Source organism: Schistocerca serialis, chromosome 5, assembly GCF_023864345.2.
Source record: "Schistocerca serialis cubense isolate TAMUIC-IGC-003099 chromosome 5, iqSchSeri2.2, whole genome shotgun sequence".
Lineage (NCBI taxonomy): Eukaryota > Metazoa > Arthropoda > Insecta > Orthoptera > Acrididae > Schistocerca > Schistocerca serialis.
Window position 1 is genome coordinate 394332684 of NC_064642.1, and position 18922 is coordinate 394351605.

General features: G+C 45.9%; 1 protein-coding gene across 2 annotated transcripts in view; it reads right to left on the minus strand.

Moving 5' to 3' along the window:
• Window positions 1–685: 685 nt before the first annotated feature.
• The window catches only part of LOC126480753 (zinc finger and SCAN domain-containing protein 5B-like), a 67897-nt gene continuing 49660 nt past the window's right edge, over window positions 686–18922 (minus strand). For both annotated transcript variants that reach the window (XM_050104036.1, XM_050104035.1), the window contains exon 4: window positions 686–3798. In XM_050104036.1, coding sequence (XP_049959993.1) covers window positions 3623–3798 — 176 coding nt within the window. In that variant the 3' untranslated portion in view covers window positions 686–3622. The remainder of the gene's footprint in view (window positions 3799–18922) is intronic.

Genomic DNA, 18922 nt, shown 5'->3' on the forward strand with positions numbered 1-18922 from the left:
GAAGCAATATATGTGGAGAGTTGTTATTTAAATTTCATTGTCTACTGTTCACTCCAATAAAACCACCCTGTTAAAGAAAAATTTTGGTGCTACCATTTGTTTCCCCCTTGTTCCCCTACCACGGCTCAGTTACTCATGTTCATTTCCATTTCACAGCCTCTCTACACACTCATTTCACCTCTGAGCTTTTCCACCTTTGGCTAATACTGGTTTCCCATTTCGGTTCTTGATATTGATATGTTCTCTTTTCACCAGTTTTTGTTATATGAGCATAATGCCAATGTCTAAGGCGTGTTTCTGTGCCTAGAATTTCGCCTCCTAATGATGGAGACCTCCTCAGAGACTATAAAGACGTCGTAGTTGATAACCACACACAGTTTTAGCCCCTGAGAATACCTCTAGCATTAGGCGACTAAAATTTAGGTGGAGAAACATGTCTTAGACCACAGTCTAATGTCCGTATACAAAAAGTCAGCAAGGATCTAAATTTCGGACGTGAAATGATCCAGTGTGTGATGGAAAGTACTGCTTGCGGTTGCGTCAGAAACGCCGACGAGACGCAGTATGTGGTTGTTGGCACTAGTCCAGGCACTGAATGTTATATGATTTCTTACCTGTGTCGTCTTTTGAACAGCTCACGGTCAGGAGGAGGAGGGCATTATGGAGAAGAATGAGCACGGGCGTCTGAACAGGAACGTACGTTTATTTGCAGTGAGCAGATATACAAGCAAGAGTAATGCTCGGCGAGGACGCTGGCGGTCGGCGGCTTCCGCTCTACAACGCGCAGGCGCAGAACCGCGCGACCGCTAGCGCCGCCGTCGGCATTCACACAAACTAGTGAAATACAATTTAAACAAATTTCTTGGAGAAACATTAATCCTTTTTTTTTCGGGGAAAGTGGTCGAGGGCTGTCGGGTATATCAAAGAGGAAGACTGGAAGAAATACAGGGATGGGAGTAAAGGGAAGTGGATAAGAAAATGAGAAGAGGTACTCTTTTCTCACTTTTATCGGAGTACGCTAAGTCTCTCGACGAGGGAAAAACAGATAATATTTTATAGAAATTATAACTATTTAAATTATCTCTTAAAAATACGTCAATATCTAGGCAAAAAGCAGTTTTTAAAAAATTCAACATGACAAATTATTCATTTTATCTTGCTTAAACATTAATAGGATGTACTTTTTTCTCTGATATTACGCCCATTTGCAACATCTGAGCGCCCGTATGCGTTTTTCCACCGGAAGAACTGTAGATGAGGTTTTTCACTTTCTTATTTAAATGCTGCAGAGGACGCGTTATTTGTACAATCACTTTGATCACTCAAAAAGATTAACTGACCCGCTAATCATAATAATCATAATAATAATAATAATAATATTTATTAATATATATTAAAAACAAACTTACAATAGCCTCTCGTTTTTTCTCTTTTTTTAATTTGGTTATTTACTCACTCGTTTGTGTGTTGTCTCGTTTTTTTGTAACATTCAAAGCGTCTATTTGTATGACAATTTTACAAATTGTAAAACACAATTGCATGTGCCTTAAATCTGCGCACAAAATATACATTACTTCGTACATAATTTTATCTTTAATGACAGATTTCGCGTGTTCAGCGAAGTCCTTTACTGTACAAAATACTACAAATACTAAAAAATCTAGTTTACTTTCCCTTTCAATAAATTCATTTGTTGTCACAGTCACTCGAGCTCACATGTACTGCTTTTTTTAAATTTCTTTCTTTTTTTACTTTTATAATTTCTTTTCATCGACCGTATTAACAAAGACTCGGAAAGACATAAAAGAATGTAGTCCGATTCAAAAGAGGAATGTGAAAATAGACTGAAGCGAACGGTCTGTAAGGCTATTTCAGAGAGAGGAAGTCGTTGTTACGCATACATCAGTCAAGGACACTTATGCTGTATACTGTGGAGAAAAGAAAAATAGTTTCTTAAACCTATGTCTAACGTACAACGAAAAACAAAGGTGACATAACATCTTTTGACAACTATTTCTACGAACATATTTTGATTTTCTGCTAACATTTGAAAAATATGTCGTGCCCAATAAATGCAAGAAAGAATACAGTTACATTACAAGGCCCACTCTTGTGAGGCACAATTAAAGACTATAAGAGAAATAACATTCGAATTCTTGCAACCACATGTCAGTCAAGAAATTTTTGACGGTCTTTTGCGGGTTCGAAAGCTCCACAAACAAGGAACCACTGCTATCGAGCCCGATATGGAAATACAAAAGTACTGGCACAATAACATCCATAATACAATTGTTTGCTGACAAAAGTCTTTTCTCTCTCAACCGCAGAAGCCAGTCTTATTTCAAAATACTGAAATTGCTTTTTCTTCTCAATCCCTATATAATTCATTTAATCGAAAAAATTTCTTACTCGTAAATATTAAGAAAAAATGGGAAGATGATTGGAAAAAAATTCGTAGACATGGAAGAAGCTTTTTTTTGTTTGGAGAGAAAAAAATTCTTTAAACATCTCGTTAAACCACCTAGAAAATGTTGGATTATGAAAAAACTGTCTTAGAAATTATTGGCGACGAAACCCTGATCTTGAACAGAGCATCTAATACGTAAGGATGTCCGCCCCACACTGCATCTCTTCATACCTTGTATCACACCTCATTACTTCACACCACATTACATCACACACCACACCACGTCACAAAGTGGGGCTCACCTCGCCCCCAAACGCACCGCCACGCACCTGCTCCACTACTCTACCGTCACACGACAAAAAATACGCTTCGTCTCGTGTAAAGCTTTTTTGAGCATTATTCCCGTGTAGCGCCTCTCTTGGTAGGAACCCTGATTTTTTTTTTTTTTTAATTTTGTCTCCTGCTTAGAAAATCGTCACCATACTCTCTCTCACCTTATTTTTTTAAAGTTTCTTAAAATTTCGTTTTCCAGCGTTTCTATCACCTTTTCCGCGCTCCTCACAGTGGAGCTCTACAGACGCTACGCATACCGCGGAACTACGCACTAACGGACGTGGGTTGCAGCGCACAGTACGCACACACACACTAGAGTGCTGACTGGCTACGACAAACGTCTCACGCAACTCACACGACGACTGGTAACACTTCTCACATTTGGCAACGTTACAATACTTATTTTGGGTATCACTTGTCTTCCGTTTTCTTTTTAAATAATTACTCTCCAGCTAACTTCTTTTTCTTTACTTTACACTCGAATCACTACGCATTTAATCGTAGTTTTTTTACCCCTTTTTTGGCATAATTCGAGTCGTCCACTTGCTGTCGAGCACTTGGAAAGACTGCTGTTTAATATTTTTAACACTAAATGAACTGGCCCCTGTATACATATACATATATATATATATTTATAATTCTTTAACAATTCATCTCTCTCTCTCCTTTTTCTGTGTCCTCTGTGTCCTACAGCTTCCTTCCAAAATACTTCCGGAAAAGAGTGGCGAGGCGCCGAGACCCGCTGGAAGGCGGCGGCGGCGGTCTTCCTCTTCTCCGGGAGGACGCAGGACGCAGAGGCTCGGCCGCGGCCGACGGCGGCGGCGGCTGCGGGGGTGGCAGTGACTGGGAGGCGCTGGGGGCGGTGCGGGGGCGGGCCCTGGCCTAGACGTGGCGCTTCATGTGCAGCGCCAGGTGGTCGGAGCGCGAGAAGCAGCGGTCGCAGTGGCGGCACTTGAACGGCTTGGCGCCCGTGTGCTTGCGGTAGTGGCGCGTCAGCTCGTCCGAGCGCGCGAACCTCCACTCGCAGCCCTCCCACGAGCACTTGTACGGCTTCTCACCTGCGGACACACAACAGCACACAACACGTCACACTCGAGTAGTCGTCCGTCGCTCGGGCGCAGCCGCTGACGCTTTTGGGCTGCTCTGGGCTGCTATGAACCCGTATGATGTCTTGCTGCGTGACACCACACGTGCGACAACAGTGGTTGAACAGAACACAAACAATCTTTGAAACTTCCTGGCAGATTAAAACTGTGTGCCGGACCGAGACTCGAACTCGGGACCAGGAGTTTCGCAGGAGAGCTTCTGTAAAGTTTGGAAGGTAGGAGACGAGATAGTGGGAGGAAGTAAAGCTGTGAGGACGGGGCGTGAGTCGTGCTTGGGTAGCTCAGATGGTAGAGCACTTGCCCGCGAAAGGCAAAGGTCCCGAGTTCGAGTCCCGGTCCGGCACACAGTTTTAATCTGCGAGGAAGTTCATATCAGCGCACACTCCGCTGCAGAGTGAAAATCTCATTCAAGACAATCTTTATTTAGTATCTCAAGGCTTTCAGATAAGGTAGTCTTGCCTGTAACTTACGAAATAACTTAAGGACGAAAGTAACTTTCTTACGAGCTGTCAGTGCCACGTAACATAACTCGATGAAACTTGAACTACACATACAAAGAACTGGTGAGTATATTACACAAGGTAGCTGAAACAAACGCGCAGGAGACGAACAGAAATGACACGAAACTTCCTGGCAGATTAAAACTGTGTGCCGGACCGAGACTCGAACACGGGACCTTTGCCTTTCGCGGGCAAGTGCTCTACCATCTGAGCTACCCAAGCACGACTCACGCCCTGTCATTACAGCTTCAATTCCGCCAGTACCCCGTCTCCTACCTTGCAAACTTCACAGAAGCTCTCCTGCGAATCTTGCAGAAGTAGCACTCCTGAAAGAAAGGATATTTCGGAGACATGGCTTAGCCACAGCCTGAGGGATGTTTCCAGAATGAGATTTTAACTGTGCAGCGGAGTGTGCGCCGAGATGAAACCTCCTGGCAGAAGCTGTTCCCGATTTCGAGTCTCGGTCCGCCACACAGTTTTAATCTGCCAGTAAGTTTCATATCAACGCACACTCCGCTGCACAGTGAAAATATCATTCTGGAAACATCCCCCAGGCTGTGGCTGAGCCATGTCTACGCAATATCCTTTCTTCCAGGAGTGCTACTTCTGCAAGATTCGCAGGAGAGCTTCTGTGAAGTTTGCAAGGTAGGAGACGGGGTACTGGCGGAATTGAAGCAGTGAGGACGGGGCGTGAGTTGTGCTTGGGTAGGTCAGTCGGTAGAGCACTTGCCCGCGAAAGGGAAAGATCCCGAGTTCCAGTCTCGGTCCGGCACACAGTTTTAATCTGCCAGGAAGTTTCGTATCAGCGCACACTCCGCTGCAGAGTCAAAATCTCATTCTGGAGCAATGACACGTTTATTCAAAAACAATAATTACACTAGAGTCACCGCGATTTATGATGGGCCCTCAACGTTACAAAAGGCGGAACATGGGTCTTCATAAACATGGACGACACTGCATATTCTGCAGCGTGCTCACATTCTGGTTTTAAAGGCTAGTAATTAGTTCTTGTGATACTCCTCCAGTGTGATGATGATGATGATGATGTATGATTTGTGGGGCGCTCAACTGCGCAGTCATCATCGCTCCCACGAAGTCCCAATTACTACACCGTCCAATTTTTAACTCAGTTCAGCGTAGCAACTGCCACGAATGATGATGATGAAACAATTAGGGCAACACAAACACCCAGTCTGCGGGCAGAGAAAATCCCCAAACCGGCCGGGAATCGAACACGGGACCCCATGATCCAGAGGCAGCAATGCTAGCCACTCCTCTAGTGTGGTTCACAACTGATGGAAAATCGTTGGCGGATGTGGAAGCGCTTCAATACCTCTCCCCAACGCATCACACACGTGTTCCATACGATGTGTGTCAGGGGAACAGGCAAACGACTCCATTCACCGTATATGCTCTCATTCCAAGAGCTTCTCATTTTGCGCAGTTCAATGAGGTTGTGCAATGTTAGGCACGAAAATGAAGTCAGGACGGAATGCACTCCTGAAACAATACACATGTGGAGGGCGTTGTACGGTGAGTGTACCATGTTTAAAGATATGGATGCCAATACTCCCATGCAACATTATCCTCCAAACATCATAAGAGCTGGACGATCAAAACGTTCATGTTCGATGGTGTTCCTGGCTGTGTTATGTACTGTCATATGGCGAGAAATGGGAGCCTTTAATGCGACCAGGCACATTGTCGAACATCGATGACGTGTAGGATGCGTTGGGCAGAAGTGTTCCAGCACGAGCAGGTACACCAAGGACCATCCAGCAGTAGTCAATCGCGCTGGTAGAAGAATGGGCACCCTACTATATGAACTCCATACCAGCCCGGTCCGCAGCTCCTGGTCTCGCGGTCACGTTCTCGCTTCCCGAGCACGGGGTCCAGGTTGCGATTCCCGGCGGGGTCAGGGATTTTCACCTGGTTCGAGATGACTGGGTGTCAGTGTTGACCTCATCATTTCATCATCATTCATGTGCTTGGCGAGATTGGGCTGAGAAAAGGTTGGGAATTTGTACGGGCGCTGATAACCGCGTAGTTGAGGGCCCCACAAGCCAAACATCGTCATCATCATCATCCATACCAACCGTGTGGCCAGCATCAAAGCACGTTACAGAGCATGCACCGCCGTCCTGCATGAAACCATGATTTTATTCTTTTGAAATACCAGTCCCTTTAGCATTAAACGACCGATTCTGTTGTAAAACAGAGACAGACAGTGGTACACCGAGGTACTTCTACGATGGTAGTGGACTGTAGTAGTCGCTTATAGCGCTCATGGGAACAGTCGGGACGGAGGCTGTGCTACTTGATAGTAGGTATTCCATGTATCTGAAGTTTTTGTAAGGAATTCGAGTTTCTGATACTACCTGATGAGTGGTTTTGAAATAAGAGTTCAGTTTTCATACAAAATTTATTAAATTTTAGGCCCATATTTGCTTGTTATTTAGGATTATAAGTTGTTGTAGGATCATGAATTAGTGGAAGCTTCGAGATGTCGGGTTGTGTCTAGGAAAAATACGGATTTGCTTTCAAATACAAGGTGAGTCATGAGGAAAGGCACATGCTTTGAGACGCGATAGTATTAGTGATTCTGAACAAAAACTTCATCTGGACATATCCCCTATTACGAATCGTTTCCGAGATAGAACACGTTATTATCACTTTTGTACGTTTTCGTTTAATAATTGGAAAATCACACACTCTAATGAAAACATGTCTCACTGCACACTTAAACTAAATTAAATTTGCTACAAATAAGGTGGTATTTTTTTTCGTCTAAGACTAACAGTTTGCGCGGAGAGATCGCGAGAATATTGAAAATCTCGCGCGACGCGCGTGCGCTGTAGCTTAGGTACTTTTTGTAGGCCAGTTTGATGTAGATTTCTGACTTGATAGACCACAAGCTTCCTGTATCACAATGTTCGTCTCAACTTCCGCTATATTACTGTGGTACGTTGTAAACACTGACAGTGAATAATACAGAAAATAAATAGAAATGTACATTAAAAGCGTTCTATCTCGGAGACCATTGGGAATAGGGCATATGTCCACATGAAGTCTTGTTCAGAATGCTATCACCCGTCGAGACACGTACCTTTCCTCCTGACTCACCCTGTGTATCACTCGAAATGATGTGTGGTTGGAAACTGTACATCCTAGTGGCTCGAAAGTGAAATCATCACCTGAAAACACTTAAATCTTGAATTTTTTGCCAGTTTCCTCTTACACTCGTTGCTTACTATAATGATAAAGATTAATTTTGTGAAAAACTTTAAAATTGTATCCCGAAGTGATAGACCTCCTTAAAGCAACTGAATGTTTACTCTTTGCTAATATCTTTTAGTATTCGTTGCTTACTGTGATAATGAATGTTAATTGCGCGAAAAACTAAAAAATTGTATACTTTTTTCATATTTATGGGACATAAAGGGTTAAAACAGAGCTGGGACCAGGTATAGATATATTAAGGCGTAAAAGTTTTGATTCGTCCGGACAACCACGCTCGTAAGTTCGCCGCTTCCGGGCTCCTGGGAGGTACGCCGGCTCGGATCGAAACAGCCCAGAGGATTAACGTTGAGGGGTGGTGTGCCGGCCAGCCTGGATGTGGTTTTCAGGCAGTTTTCCACATCCAACTAGGTGAATACCGGGCTGATACTTACGCGATTCGCAAACATTTTGAACACGTTCTCAAGCTCGAACATGGGATAAATCTCCGCGTAGACAGTTGGCGTACTCCCATCCCAGTGGGGAAAGGGGTGGTAACAGGGAAGAAATTCGACCGGCCTCTACGAGTAACATCGTTAATCCAATAATTAACGTGCCAACACAGGACATATGGGGTAAAGAACAGGAAAAAGAAAGGAAGCGTGGAATAGCTCAACAGGATGTACACTGCTCATAACATACTGAGGTGGCACAAGTCATGGGACAGCGATATACACGTATATACACTCCTGGAAATGGAAAAAAGAACACATTGACACCGGTGTGTCAGACCCACCATACTTGCTCCGGACACTGCGAGAGGGCTGTACAAGCAATGATCACACGCACGGCACAGCGGACACACCAGGAACCGCGGTGTTGGCCGTCGAATGGCGCTAGCTGCGCAGCATTTGTGCACCGCCGCCGTCAGTGTCAGCCAGTTTGCCGTGGCATACGGAGCTCCATCGCAGTCTTTAACACTGGTAGCATGCCGCGACAGCGTGGACGTGAACCGTATGTGCAGTTGACGGACTTTGAGCGAGGGCGTATAGTGGGCATGCGGGAGGCCGGGTGGACGTACCGCCGAATTGCTCAACACGTGGGGCGTGAGGTCTCCACAGTACATCGATGTTGTCGCCAGTGGTCGGCGGAAGGTGCACGTGCCCGTCGACCTGGGACCGGACCGCAGCGACGCACGGATGCACGCCAAGACCGTAGGATCCTACGCAGTGCCGTAGGGGACCGCACCGCCACTTCCCAGCAAATTAGGGACACTGTTGTTCCTGGGGTATCGGCGAGGACCATTCGCAACCGTCTCCATGAAGCTGGGCTACGGTCCCGCACACCGTTAGGCCGTCTTCCGCTCACGCCCCAACATCGTGCAGCCCGCCTCCAGTGGTGTCGCGACAGGCGTGAATGGAGGGACGAATGGAGACGTGTCGTCTTCAGCGATGAGAGTCGCTTCTGCCTTGGTGCTAATGATGGTCGTATGCGTGTTTGGCGCCGTGCAGGTGAGCGCCACAATCAGGACTGCATATGACCGAGGCACACAGGGCCAACACCCGGCATCATGGTGTGGGGAGCGATCTCCTACACTGGCCGTACACCACTGGTGATCGTCGAGGGGACACTGAATAGTGCACGGTACATCCAAACTGTCATCGAACCCATCGTTCTACCATTCCTAGACCGGCAAGGGAACTTGCTGTTCCAACAGGACAATGCACGTCCGCATGTATCCCGTGCCACCCAACGTGCTCTAGAAGGTGTAAGTCAAGTACCCTGGCCAGCAAGATCTCCGGATCTGTCCCCCATTGAGCATGTTTGGGACTGGATGAAGCGTCGTCTCACGCGGTCTGCACGTCCAACACGAACGCTGGTCCAACTGAGGCGCCAGGTGGAAATGGCATGGCAAGCCGTTCCACAGGACTACATCCAGCATCTCTACGATCGTCTCCATGGGAGAATAGCAGCCTGCATTGCTGCGAAAGGTGGATATACACTGTACTAGTGCCGACATTGTGCATGCTCTGTTGCCTGTGTCTATGTGCCTGTGGTTCTGTCAGTGTGATCATGTGATGTATCTGACCCCAGGAATGTGTCAATAAAGTTTCCCCTTCCTGGGACAATGAATTCACGGTGTTCTTATTTCAATTTCCAGGAGTGTAGATGTCTGTTGTATCGCGGACACAAGGTATATAAGGGCAGAAAATTTGCGGAGCTGTTATATGTAGTCAGGTGATTCGTGTGAAAAGGCTTCCGACGTGATTATTAACGCACGACCGAACTAACAGACTTTGAACGCGGAATTAAAGTTGGACCTAGACGTACGGGACGTTCCATATCGGAAATCATCAGAGAATGCAATATTTTGCGATTCAAAGTGTCAAGAGTGTGCCGAGAACACCAAATTTCAGGCACTACCTCTCACCACAGGCAACGTAGTGGGCGACGGCCTGCACGTAACGACTGAGAGCAGCAGGGTTTGCGTAGAGTTGTCGGTGCTAACAGACAAGTAACACTGCGTGAAATAACCGCAGAAATCAATGTGGGACGTACGGTGTACGAGTCCGTTTGGACAGTGCGGCTAAATCTGACGCTAATGGGGTACGACAGCAGGCAACCGACGCGAGTGCATTTGCTAACAGCACGACATCGCCTGAAGCGCCTCTCCTGGGCTCGTGACTATATCGGTTAGGTCCTAGACGAATGGAAACCTGTGACCTAACCCGATGAGTCTTAATTTCAGCAGGTAAGAGCCGATGGCAGGATCCGAGTATGATGCGGACCCTCAAAGACACGGAGCCAACTCGTCAACAAGGCACTGTGAAAGCTGGCGATGGCTCTATAATGGTGTGTGCTGTATTGACAAGAGAATTGTCTGGGTCGTCTGGTGCAGCTGAATCGATCATTGACTGTAAATGGTTATGTTCGGCTACTTGGAGACCACTTGCAGCCACTCAACGACTTTATGTCTCCAAAAAACGATGGAATTCTTATGGATGACAATGCACCACGTCACGGGCTACAATTATTCGTGACTGGTTTGAAGAACATTCTGGACATTTCGAAGGAATGATTTGGCCACCTAGATCGCTCGACGTCAATCCCATCGGAGAATAATGAGACATAATCGAGAAAGTTCGTGTACAAAATCCCGCACCGGCAACACTTTCGCGTGTATGGACGCTGTAGTGGTCCCGAACGAATGGTAGAATCCACGCCGAGTTCCTGTACTACGCCGGGAAAAAGCAGGTCCAGCACGATATTACGACGTATCCCGTCACTTTTATCACTTCAGTTTGTGTTGGTATTCGAAGCCCAATGACTTGAATCAAAAGAATATTGGGTCATTCGAATTGCATACTTTCTTAGTATCAGACCCTTGCAGGTGTCAGCGGCGCAGGACCTGAACATCGCTGACGGCGCTCCGCGGCGGCGTCGATGTCCAAACCTGCTGCTCCCCTGCGGCCCTGGGCGACGGTAACTGGGAGCCGGGAGGCGGCAGCGAGGCGTGTTTTTATCTCAATTAGCGCGGCTGCGTGCGGCCTCTTGTCTCGGGCCCCGGCGGAGTAATTAGATTCTACACGTGGCGATGGCGCTCGGAAGGGCCCTCCCGCTACGTACGCCGACGCGTCGCCTGCGCCCTTTATCAAAGCCGCCCTTAAGGGACGACGAAAGGCGCAAGCGAAGCGCTAACGTCGTCTTTGAAACGCAACTCGAACTTTTCGTCGTCGTCTTCCTCTTCTTCCTGCTCACGAAAGTTCATCTGAGAATTTTCACCTGACATTTCGTACGTTGCGCATTTTGTATCCAGACAGACTTGTTTTGTAGAGCTGCTTACAGTTTTTCCACTAATTCCTGCAGAATTATTCGCTCAAATGTGATTTTTGTCACTCAAACTGCAACACCTGGAAGAGTAGCGAATAACGAATGCACGTATGCCTTATATTAGGAAGAATATACACTCAAAAACAAAAACAATGAAAATTACAGAAAAATTATATGCTTTATCCCGGAGAAAGGTCTTCACAAATTGAGCTAGTCAATGATGCACTGATCCACGTCCGGCCATTATGCAAGCAGTTATTCGGCTTGACATTGATTGTTAGCGTTCTTGGACGTCCTCCTGAGAGATATCGTGCCAAATTCTGTGCAATTGGCGGGTTAGATCGTCAAAATCCCGAGCTGGTTGGAGGGTCTTGCCCATAATGCACCTAAAGTTCCCAGTTGGGAAGAGATATGGCTCAGATCTTGCTGAAATGTAAATCAATGATGCCTTGTCATGAAGAACAACATTATGGGGCGTAGAATGTCGTCGACTTACCGCTGAGATGTAAGGACGCCGCAGATAACAATCAAAGGGACACTGTTATGAAAAGAAATGGCACGCCAGACCAATACTCGTGGCTGTCGGGCCCTAGGCGGAAGACTGTCTGTATCCCACCGCTGACCATGGCGTTTTTAGACACGTCTTCAGCCTGGAATCTCATTGACTGGAGCAGAATGTCTTCACTGATCAGTCTCACTTCGAACTGAGCCCCAATGACCAGCGATGACGTATCTGCAGACGCCCCATATCAGCCCAGACCAGCAACCAGCAGTGATGGTCTGGGGTGCCACTTCTTTTCATAACAGGACTCCTTTGCTTGTCATCTGTGGCACCTTAACAGCACAGCGATGCGGCGAGCATATTCTACACTCCGTTTCGTTGTCCATCGCCTGCCATCCTGAGCTCACATTGCAGCAAGATACTGCCCACCCGCATATGTCGAGAGTTTCTACGACTTGTTTTCGTGCTTCTAAAACCGCACCTTGGCCAGCAAGACGGTCGAATCGCTCCCTAATTTAGGTGTTTCGAGCATTCTGGGCACGGCCCCCCAGTCAGCTCGGAATTTTGACAATCTAACGTGCCAGTTCTACAGAATTTGATACACTATTCCTCGGGACAACATCTAACAACTCTGTAAATCAGTGCCAAGGTGAATGACTGCTTGAACAAGGGCCAGAGGTGGATTAACTTGCTCAATTTCTGAAACTCTTTCTCTTGAATAAATCATCCAATTTTCCTGAGACTGAAATCGTTTGTTTGTCTGTACACGTACATCACATCTACCGATTTTAATCCCATTCGGATAATTTCTTCATGGTTCGTCGTTCTTTAGTCTTTGAGTGTACTAAGAAGTGACGTGAAGTGGGACGATCACGCAAACTCAGTATGTGCTTTAAATTCAAGGAAATAATACCGACAGTAACTGAGAGACATATATCAAACAGATTAATGAGAGATGGTACCGAGTTCCCATGGTACACAAAACAGATCAGAACATTGTTGCAGAAGTGAGAGATGGTACTGATTTCCCATGACACACAAAACACGTCAGGACACTGTTGCAGAAGTAACGAGAAAACTGTGTCAGATTTAAAAGGAAGCAAAATTCCCAAGATTTGCGAAGGTGTAATGAAGCTATAAGTTCAGCGTGAACGTCAATGCGAGATCCTTTTAATCTTTGTCACAATGACATTCTGTCTGGGCCGGCCGGAGTGGCCGTGCGGTTCTAGGCGTTACAGTCTGGAACCGAGCGACCGCTACGGTCGCAGGTTCGAATCGTGCCTCGGGCATGGATGTTGTGATGTCCTTAGGATAGTTAGGTTTAATTAGTTCTAAGTTCTAGGCGACTGATGACCTCAAAAATTAAGTCGCGTTGTGCTCAGAGCCATTTGAACCAGCCATTCTGTCTGGAAGCTTAGCAGGAAACCCAAAGATATTCTGCTTGTATGTAAAGTACACTAGCCTCAAAACGCAGTCAGTATCTTCACTCTGCAATACCAATGGTGACTTCACTGATAACTGTACCTCTAAAGCAGAGTTCCTAAATGCGGTTTTCCGAAATTTCTTCACCAAAGAAGGTGAAGTTTATACTTCAGAATTCCAATCAAGAACAACTGCCAGCATGAGCAACTTAAATGTCTACATGCTCGATGTAGAAAAATAGCTTAAAACACTTAAGAAAGGCAAGGCTTCCGGTACAGATAATGTACCTGTCAGGTTTGTTTCAGAGTATGCTGGTACAACAGCCTCACATTTAGCTATCATATACAACCGTTCTCTCTTAGAAATATCCACACCCAAGGACTGGAAACTTGCACAAGTCATAGGAATACCCACGAAAGCTAATGCGAGTAATCCGCTGAATTACAGATCCATGTCAGTAACGTCGATTTGGAGCAGGATTTTGGACAAATAGCCACCACGGATTCAGAAAATATAGTTCTCTTTATCCGCAAGAAGTAATGTGTTTCATCGACAGGGCATCTCAGATTGATTCCATGATTCTAGATTTTCACATGGCTTTTGACTCCGTTCCTCACACTCGACTTAAGTTGCGTAACTATGGTGTATAGTCTCAGTTGTGGGACTGGATTCCTGGTTTCCTGTCAGAAATATCACATTATAAGTCGTCGAGTGGTACACAAGTAATATCTTCAAATGTTTCAAATGGCTCTGAGCACTATGGTCATCTGAGGTCATCAGTCCCCTAGAACTCAGAACTACTTAAACCTAACTAACCTAAGGACATCACACACATTCATGCCCGAGGCAGGATTCGAACCTGCAACCACGGCGGTCGCGCGGTTCCAGACTGAAGCGCCTAGAATCGCTCGGCCACAACGGCCCGCAAGTAATATCTGGCATTCCCAAAGGAACTGTTATTCATCAGATGATCAAAAGCAAAAATGATTTATACATGGTATCTGTATGGTGCGAAAAGTGGTAACTGAATAAATAATTGTGTAGTATAAATGCACCCTATGCAAGACAGAGTGGAGCACATGGTGGGAGATATTCATGCATGGCTCTATTACTGAGTACCACTGCTAATCCATCTCTTTCCAATTCCGCTCGCAAATGGTGCGAGGACGATTGTCTGAATGGCTATGTATAAAGTTAATCTCTCTTAATGTGTCTTTACGGCCTTTAGGCGAAATGAACGTTAGACGCTGTCGCAGAAGTGTATTCTCTGGACGGTGTCCCTCAAAGATCGTTTTCTTCCGTAGAAGGATTCTCTTTGAAGCTCATGGAGCACCTCTGTAACACTCTCGTGCATATCGAACTGACGGGAAACAATTCTAGCACCACGCCTCTGGATTGCTTCGATGTCTTTCTTTAATCGGACCAGGCAGGGGTGCTCAACACACGAGCAGTGGCGAAGAAGGTACGCAGAAGCTTTCTGTACGCGGTATCCTATGTACGTGGGCTCCACTTCTCCAAAATGGCACACACGGTCATTAGTGCAAGTTCATCGCCAAAATAGTTTCAGCGCAAAGATGCATGTTTGCCGTATCACTTCTTATAGGTTTCAAACACTTATGATTCATGTTTTTACTACAAGGATTTGTTGACAGGTAGCATTAATATGAAAATTACAAAAGGAATCTCACATAATTAGCTAATTAAAAATGTTGCAAGCCTTGGTCATAGAGAAAATTATTTCCTCCAATATATATCACCTACCGAAAGTTTCTTTAGAATGCTTCATCGCTTATGGTAAGATTTAAAGAGAACAGCTTTGGTGCCCAATAACGTCTAAGATTTTCATCGATCGTCAAACATCAACTGCGTTTTAGTTGGAACACAAGAGGTTCCCCTTACAGAAGGGAAACCCTTTGTCAATAAATCATACTCTCATGCAACTTAAAGTTTCCGAGACTGTCGCGGATCCTGTTTATGTGACTTTAAATGACCCAGAGCGAACGTCTGCCATTCTGGAGAACTTTAACTTTTCTTTTCCTGTTTTAGTCGAATACCACAAGCGGTATGTCAGAGCGTTTCGGACAGGCCCGACCGCACAGCTGCGGCAAAACTCTTACGACCGGAGTGTCTTTTATTTACGATTCCCCGAGGTGAAGTGGGGTGATAGAAAAATTGAGAGATTTACGACGTCGGACCGTGACGTATCTCTTCACTTAAATCCCGTCCGGCTGTGGCGGCGATATATCCGACCGGCGATATTCCCCTCCACCCCCTCCTTCCGCTTTCCCTACTTCCCATCCCAGCTGTCCTTATCGGCAGCCACTTCCATAAGGATCATCCGATAAGGTTGTCGGCTTCAGATGCGAAACCAGGTGACCTGGATTTCGTCGCAATGCAAGTACAGGCACACGGATTAACTTTTAAAAGGGATTGTGAGTAGTTTCAACGCAGAAAACCTTTGAAGAGTGAAGAGTCACCTAAACAATTCTCAACTTTTACGAGTGCTATACTTCGGAAAAATTTATGTATTTACTGACTGGAACGTGGAATATCGCTGTTCTTAAAGTAAAGCCCGCTTCCTTCTTTGATGTTTTTCTGCCGTGTCTTCTGCCAAAATAAAATAAAATTTGGAGCTGTTATGCATTATAACACACATTTCTGTACTTATGATTATTTTCTTTCTCTTTTCTTTTTGTTCTCGACGGTTCCAGTCAACAAACCATAGTAATAACATGAATCAAACGCATTTGGCCTTTCTCTATGTAACTGTATACAGAAGCAGATTATAGATTCATTTTGGGGATGTTAACTGTTTCAGTCCCATACAATACAGAGCCAAAAAACTACAAGTGACATATAGTGTACTCGAACTACAGTCAGATAACGTACACAAATTTAACCATTTTGAAACACTACAGTGCCAAAGAAACTGGTATAGGCATGCGTATTCAAATACAGAGATATGTAGACAGGCAGAGTACGACGCTGCGGTTGGCAATGCCTTTATGCAAGTGTCTGGCGCAGTAGTTAGATCGGTTACTTGTGCTACAATGGCAGGTTGTCAAGGTTGAAGTGAGTCTGAACGTGGTTTTATAGTCGGTGGATGAGCGATAGGCCACAGCATCTCCGAGGTAGCGATGAAGTTCGCATTTTCCCGTACGACCGCGTCACGAGTGTATCGTGAAACATCAAATCTCCGACATCGCTGCGGCCAGAAAAAGGTATTGCAAGAACGGGACCAACTACTACTGAAGAGAATCGTTCAGCGTAACAGAAATGCAACCCTTCCGCAAATTTGTGCAGATTTCAATGCTGGGCCATTAACAAGTGTCAGCGTGCGAACCATTCAACGAAACATCATCAGTATGGGCCATTCGTGTATGACTGCACGACATGAAGCATTACGCTTCCCCTGGACCCGTCAACACCGATAATGGACTGTTGATGACAGGAAACATGGTCGGACGAGTCTCGTTTCAAATTGTATCGAGCTGATGGACGTGTATGGGTATGAAGACGACCTCATTAATCCATGGGCCCTGCATGTAAGCAGGAGACTGTTCAGTCTGGTGGAGGCTCTGTAATGGTGTGGGTCATGTGCACTTGGAGTGATATGGGACCCCTTATACGTCTAGATACGACTCTGACAGGTGACACGTACGTAGGCATCCTGTCTGATCACCTGCATCGATTCGTCTCCATTGTGCATTCCGACTGTCTTGGGCAATTCTATCAGGACAATGCGACACCCCACAATCGCTACAGAGTGGTTCCAGAAACACTATTCTGAGATTATACACTTCCGCTGGGTACGAAATTGTCCAGATATGAATATATTGAGTATAACTGGGATGCCTAGCGACGTGCTGTTCAGAAGAGATCTAGAGCCCCTCGTACTTTTATGGGTTTATGGAGAACCCTGCAGAATTCATGGTGCCAATTCCCTCCAGCACTACTTCAGACATTAGTCCATGGCGCGTCGTGTTGCGGCACTTCTGGGTGCTCGCGGGGGTCCTATACACGATATTAGGCAGATGTACCAGTTTCTTTGGCTCTTCAGTGGATATTCAGGTACCGTACTACTGTGACGCCGAGCATTGCATCCAAAGTGATTACAATAAATACCAGCGGATTAGCTACCAGCAGTCGATAATGATAAAGTAGTTGCAAAAAGGCCAGTTTTAATAACATTCTTATCCACACAAGTAACAAAACGCTCTCTTTACGCAGGGAAAGGCAATGAAGTAGGCACACTTGTAAAGCCATCCGTCGAGAGACTGCCTTAAGTTCATCTCGCAGTGCATTTAAACACAAGGCACGCAGAAACTTTGTGTGAAGCCCAAAGTCGCGATATTAACGGCCGGGCGCGCTGTTTCGCTGTCTGCGTTTAATAACAAGGGCAGCCAACCGACGCAGACGAATCGGGTCGTCAGAGTATTGCTCGTCGTACCAGGCAGCCATTGGAGGTAGACGTACAAACAATTATGTCAACTTCTCAGAGTTAATAAGAAGTTTTCGTGCCCTTGGGACAAGCATTTTGTCTCTCTTCTGCTGGCCTTCTAAACATACAGCTGGCAAATGCACTGACACCCAAGTACTTTCGGGTTCTCCTCTTCGTGATGTGTATGAACCATTGCTGATCATGTTAAATGAAATAACTGACCTGATAACAGCGGTTACTGAAAAGACCTGGATACGTCAAAAAATGGTTCAAATGGCTCTGAGGACTATGGGACTCAACTTCTGAGGTCATTAGTCCCCTAGAACTTAGAACTACTTAAACCTAACTAACCTAAGGACATCACACACATCCATGCTCGAGGCAGGATTCGAACCTGCGACCGTAGCGGTCTCGCGGTTCAAGACTGCAGCGCCTAGAACCGCACGGCCACTTCGGCCGGCTGGATACGACAGTAGCAGTTGTGACCATCAATTTGGTTTCTACATTGAAGCGCGAAAGAAACTGAGATGGGCATGTGTAATCAAATACAGTAATATGTAAACAGGCAGAATACGGCGCTGCGGTCGACAACGCATACATAAGACAAAAAGTGTCTGGCGCAGTTATTAGATCTGTAACTTCTGCTACATTGGCAGGTTATTAATAATTTAATGACGCTGAACGTGGTTCTATAGTCGGCGCACGAGCCATGGAACACAGCTTCTCCGAGGTAGCAATGAAGTGGGGATCTTCCCGTACGACCATTTCACGAGTGTACCGTGAATATCAGGAATCCGGTAAAACATTAAATCTCCGACAGCGCAGCGGCAGGAAAAAGATCCTGTAAGAACGGGACCAACGACGACGGAAGATAATCGTTCAACGCGTACTGCTGCAGATTTCAGTGCTGGGCTATCAACAAGTGTCAGCGTACGAACCATTCAACGAAACATTATTGATATATGCTTTCAGAGCCAAAGGCCCACTCGTGTACTCTTGATGACTGCACCACCCAAAGTTTTACCCCACGCCTGGGCCCTCCAACACCAACATTGGACTGTTGACGGCTGGAAACATGTTGCCTGATGGAACGACTCTCGTTTCAAATTGTATCAAGCGGATGGATATGCACTGGTATAGGGACAACTTCACGAATCCTTGGGC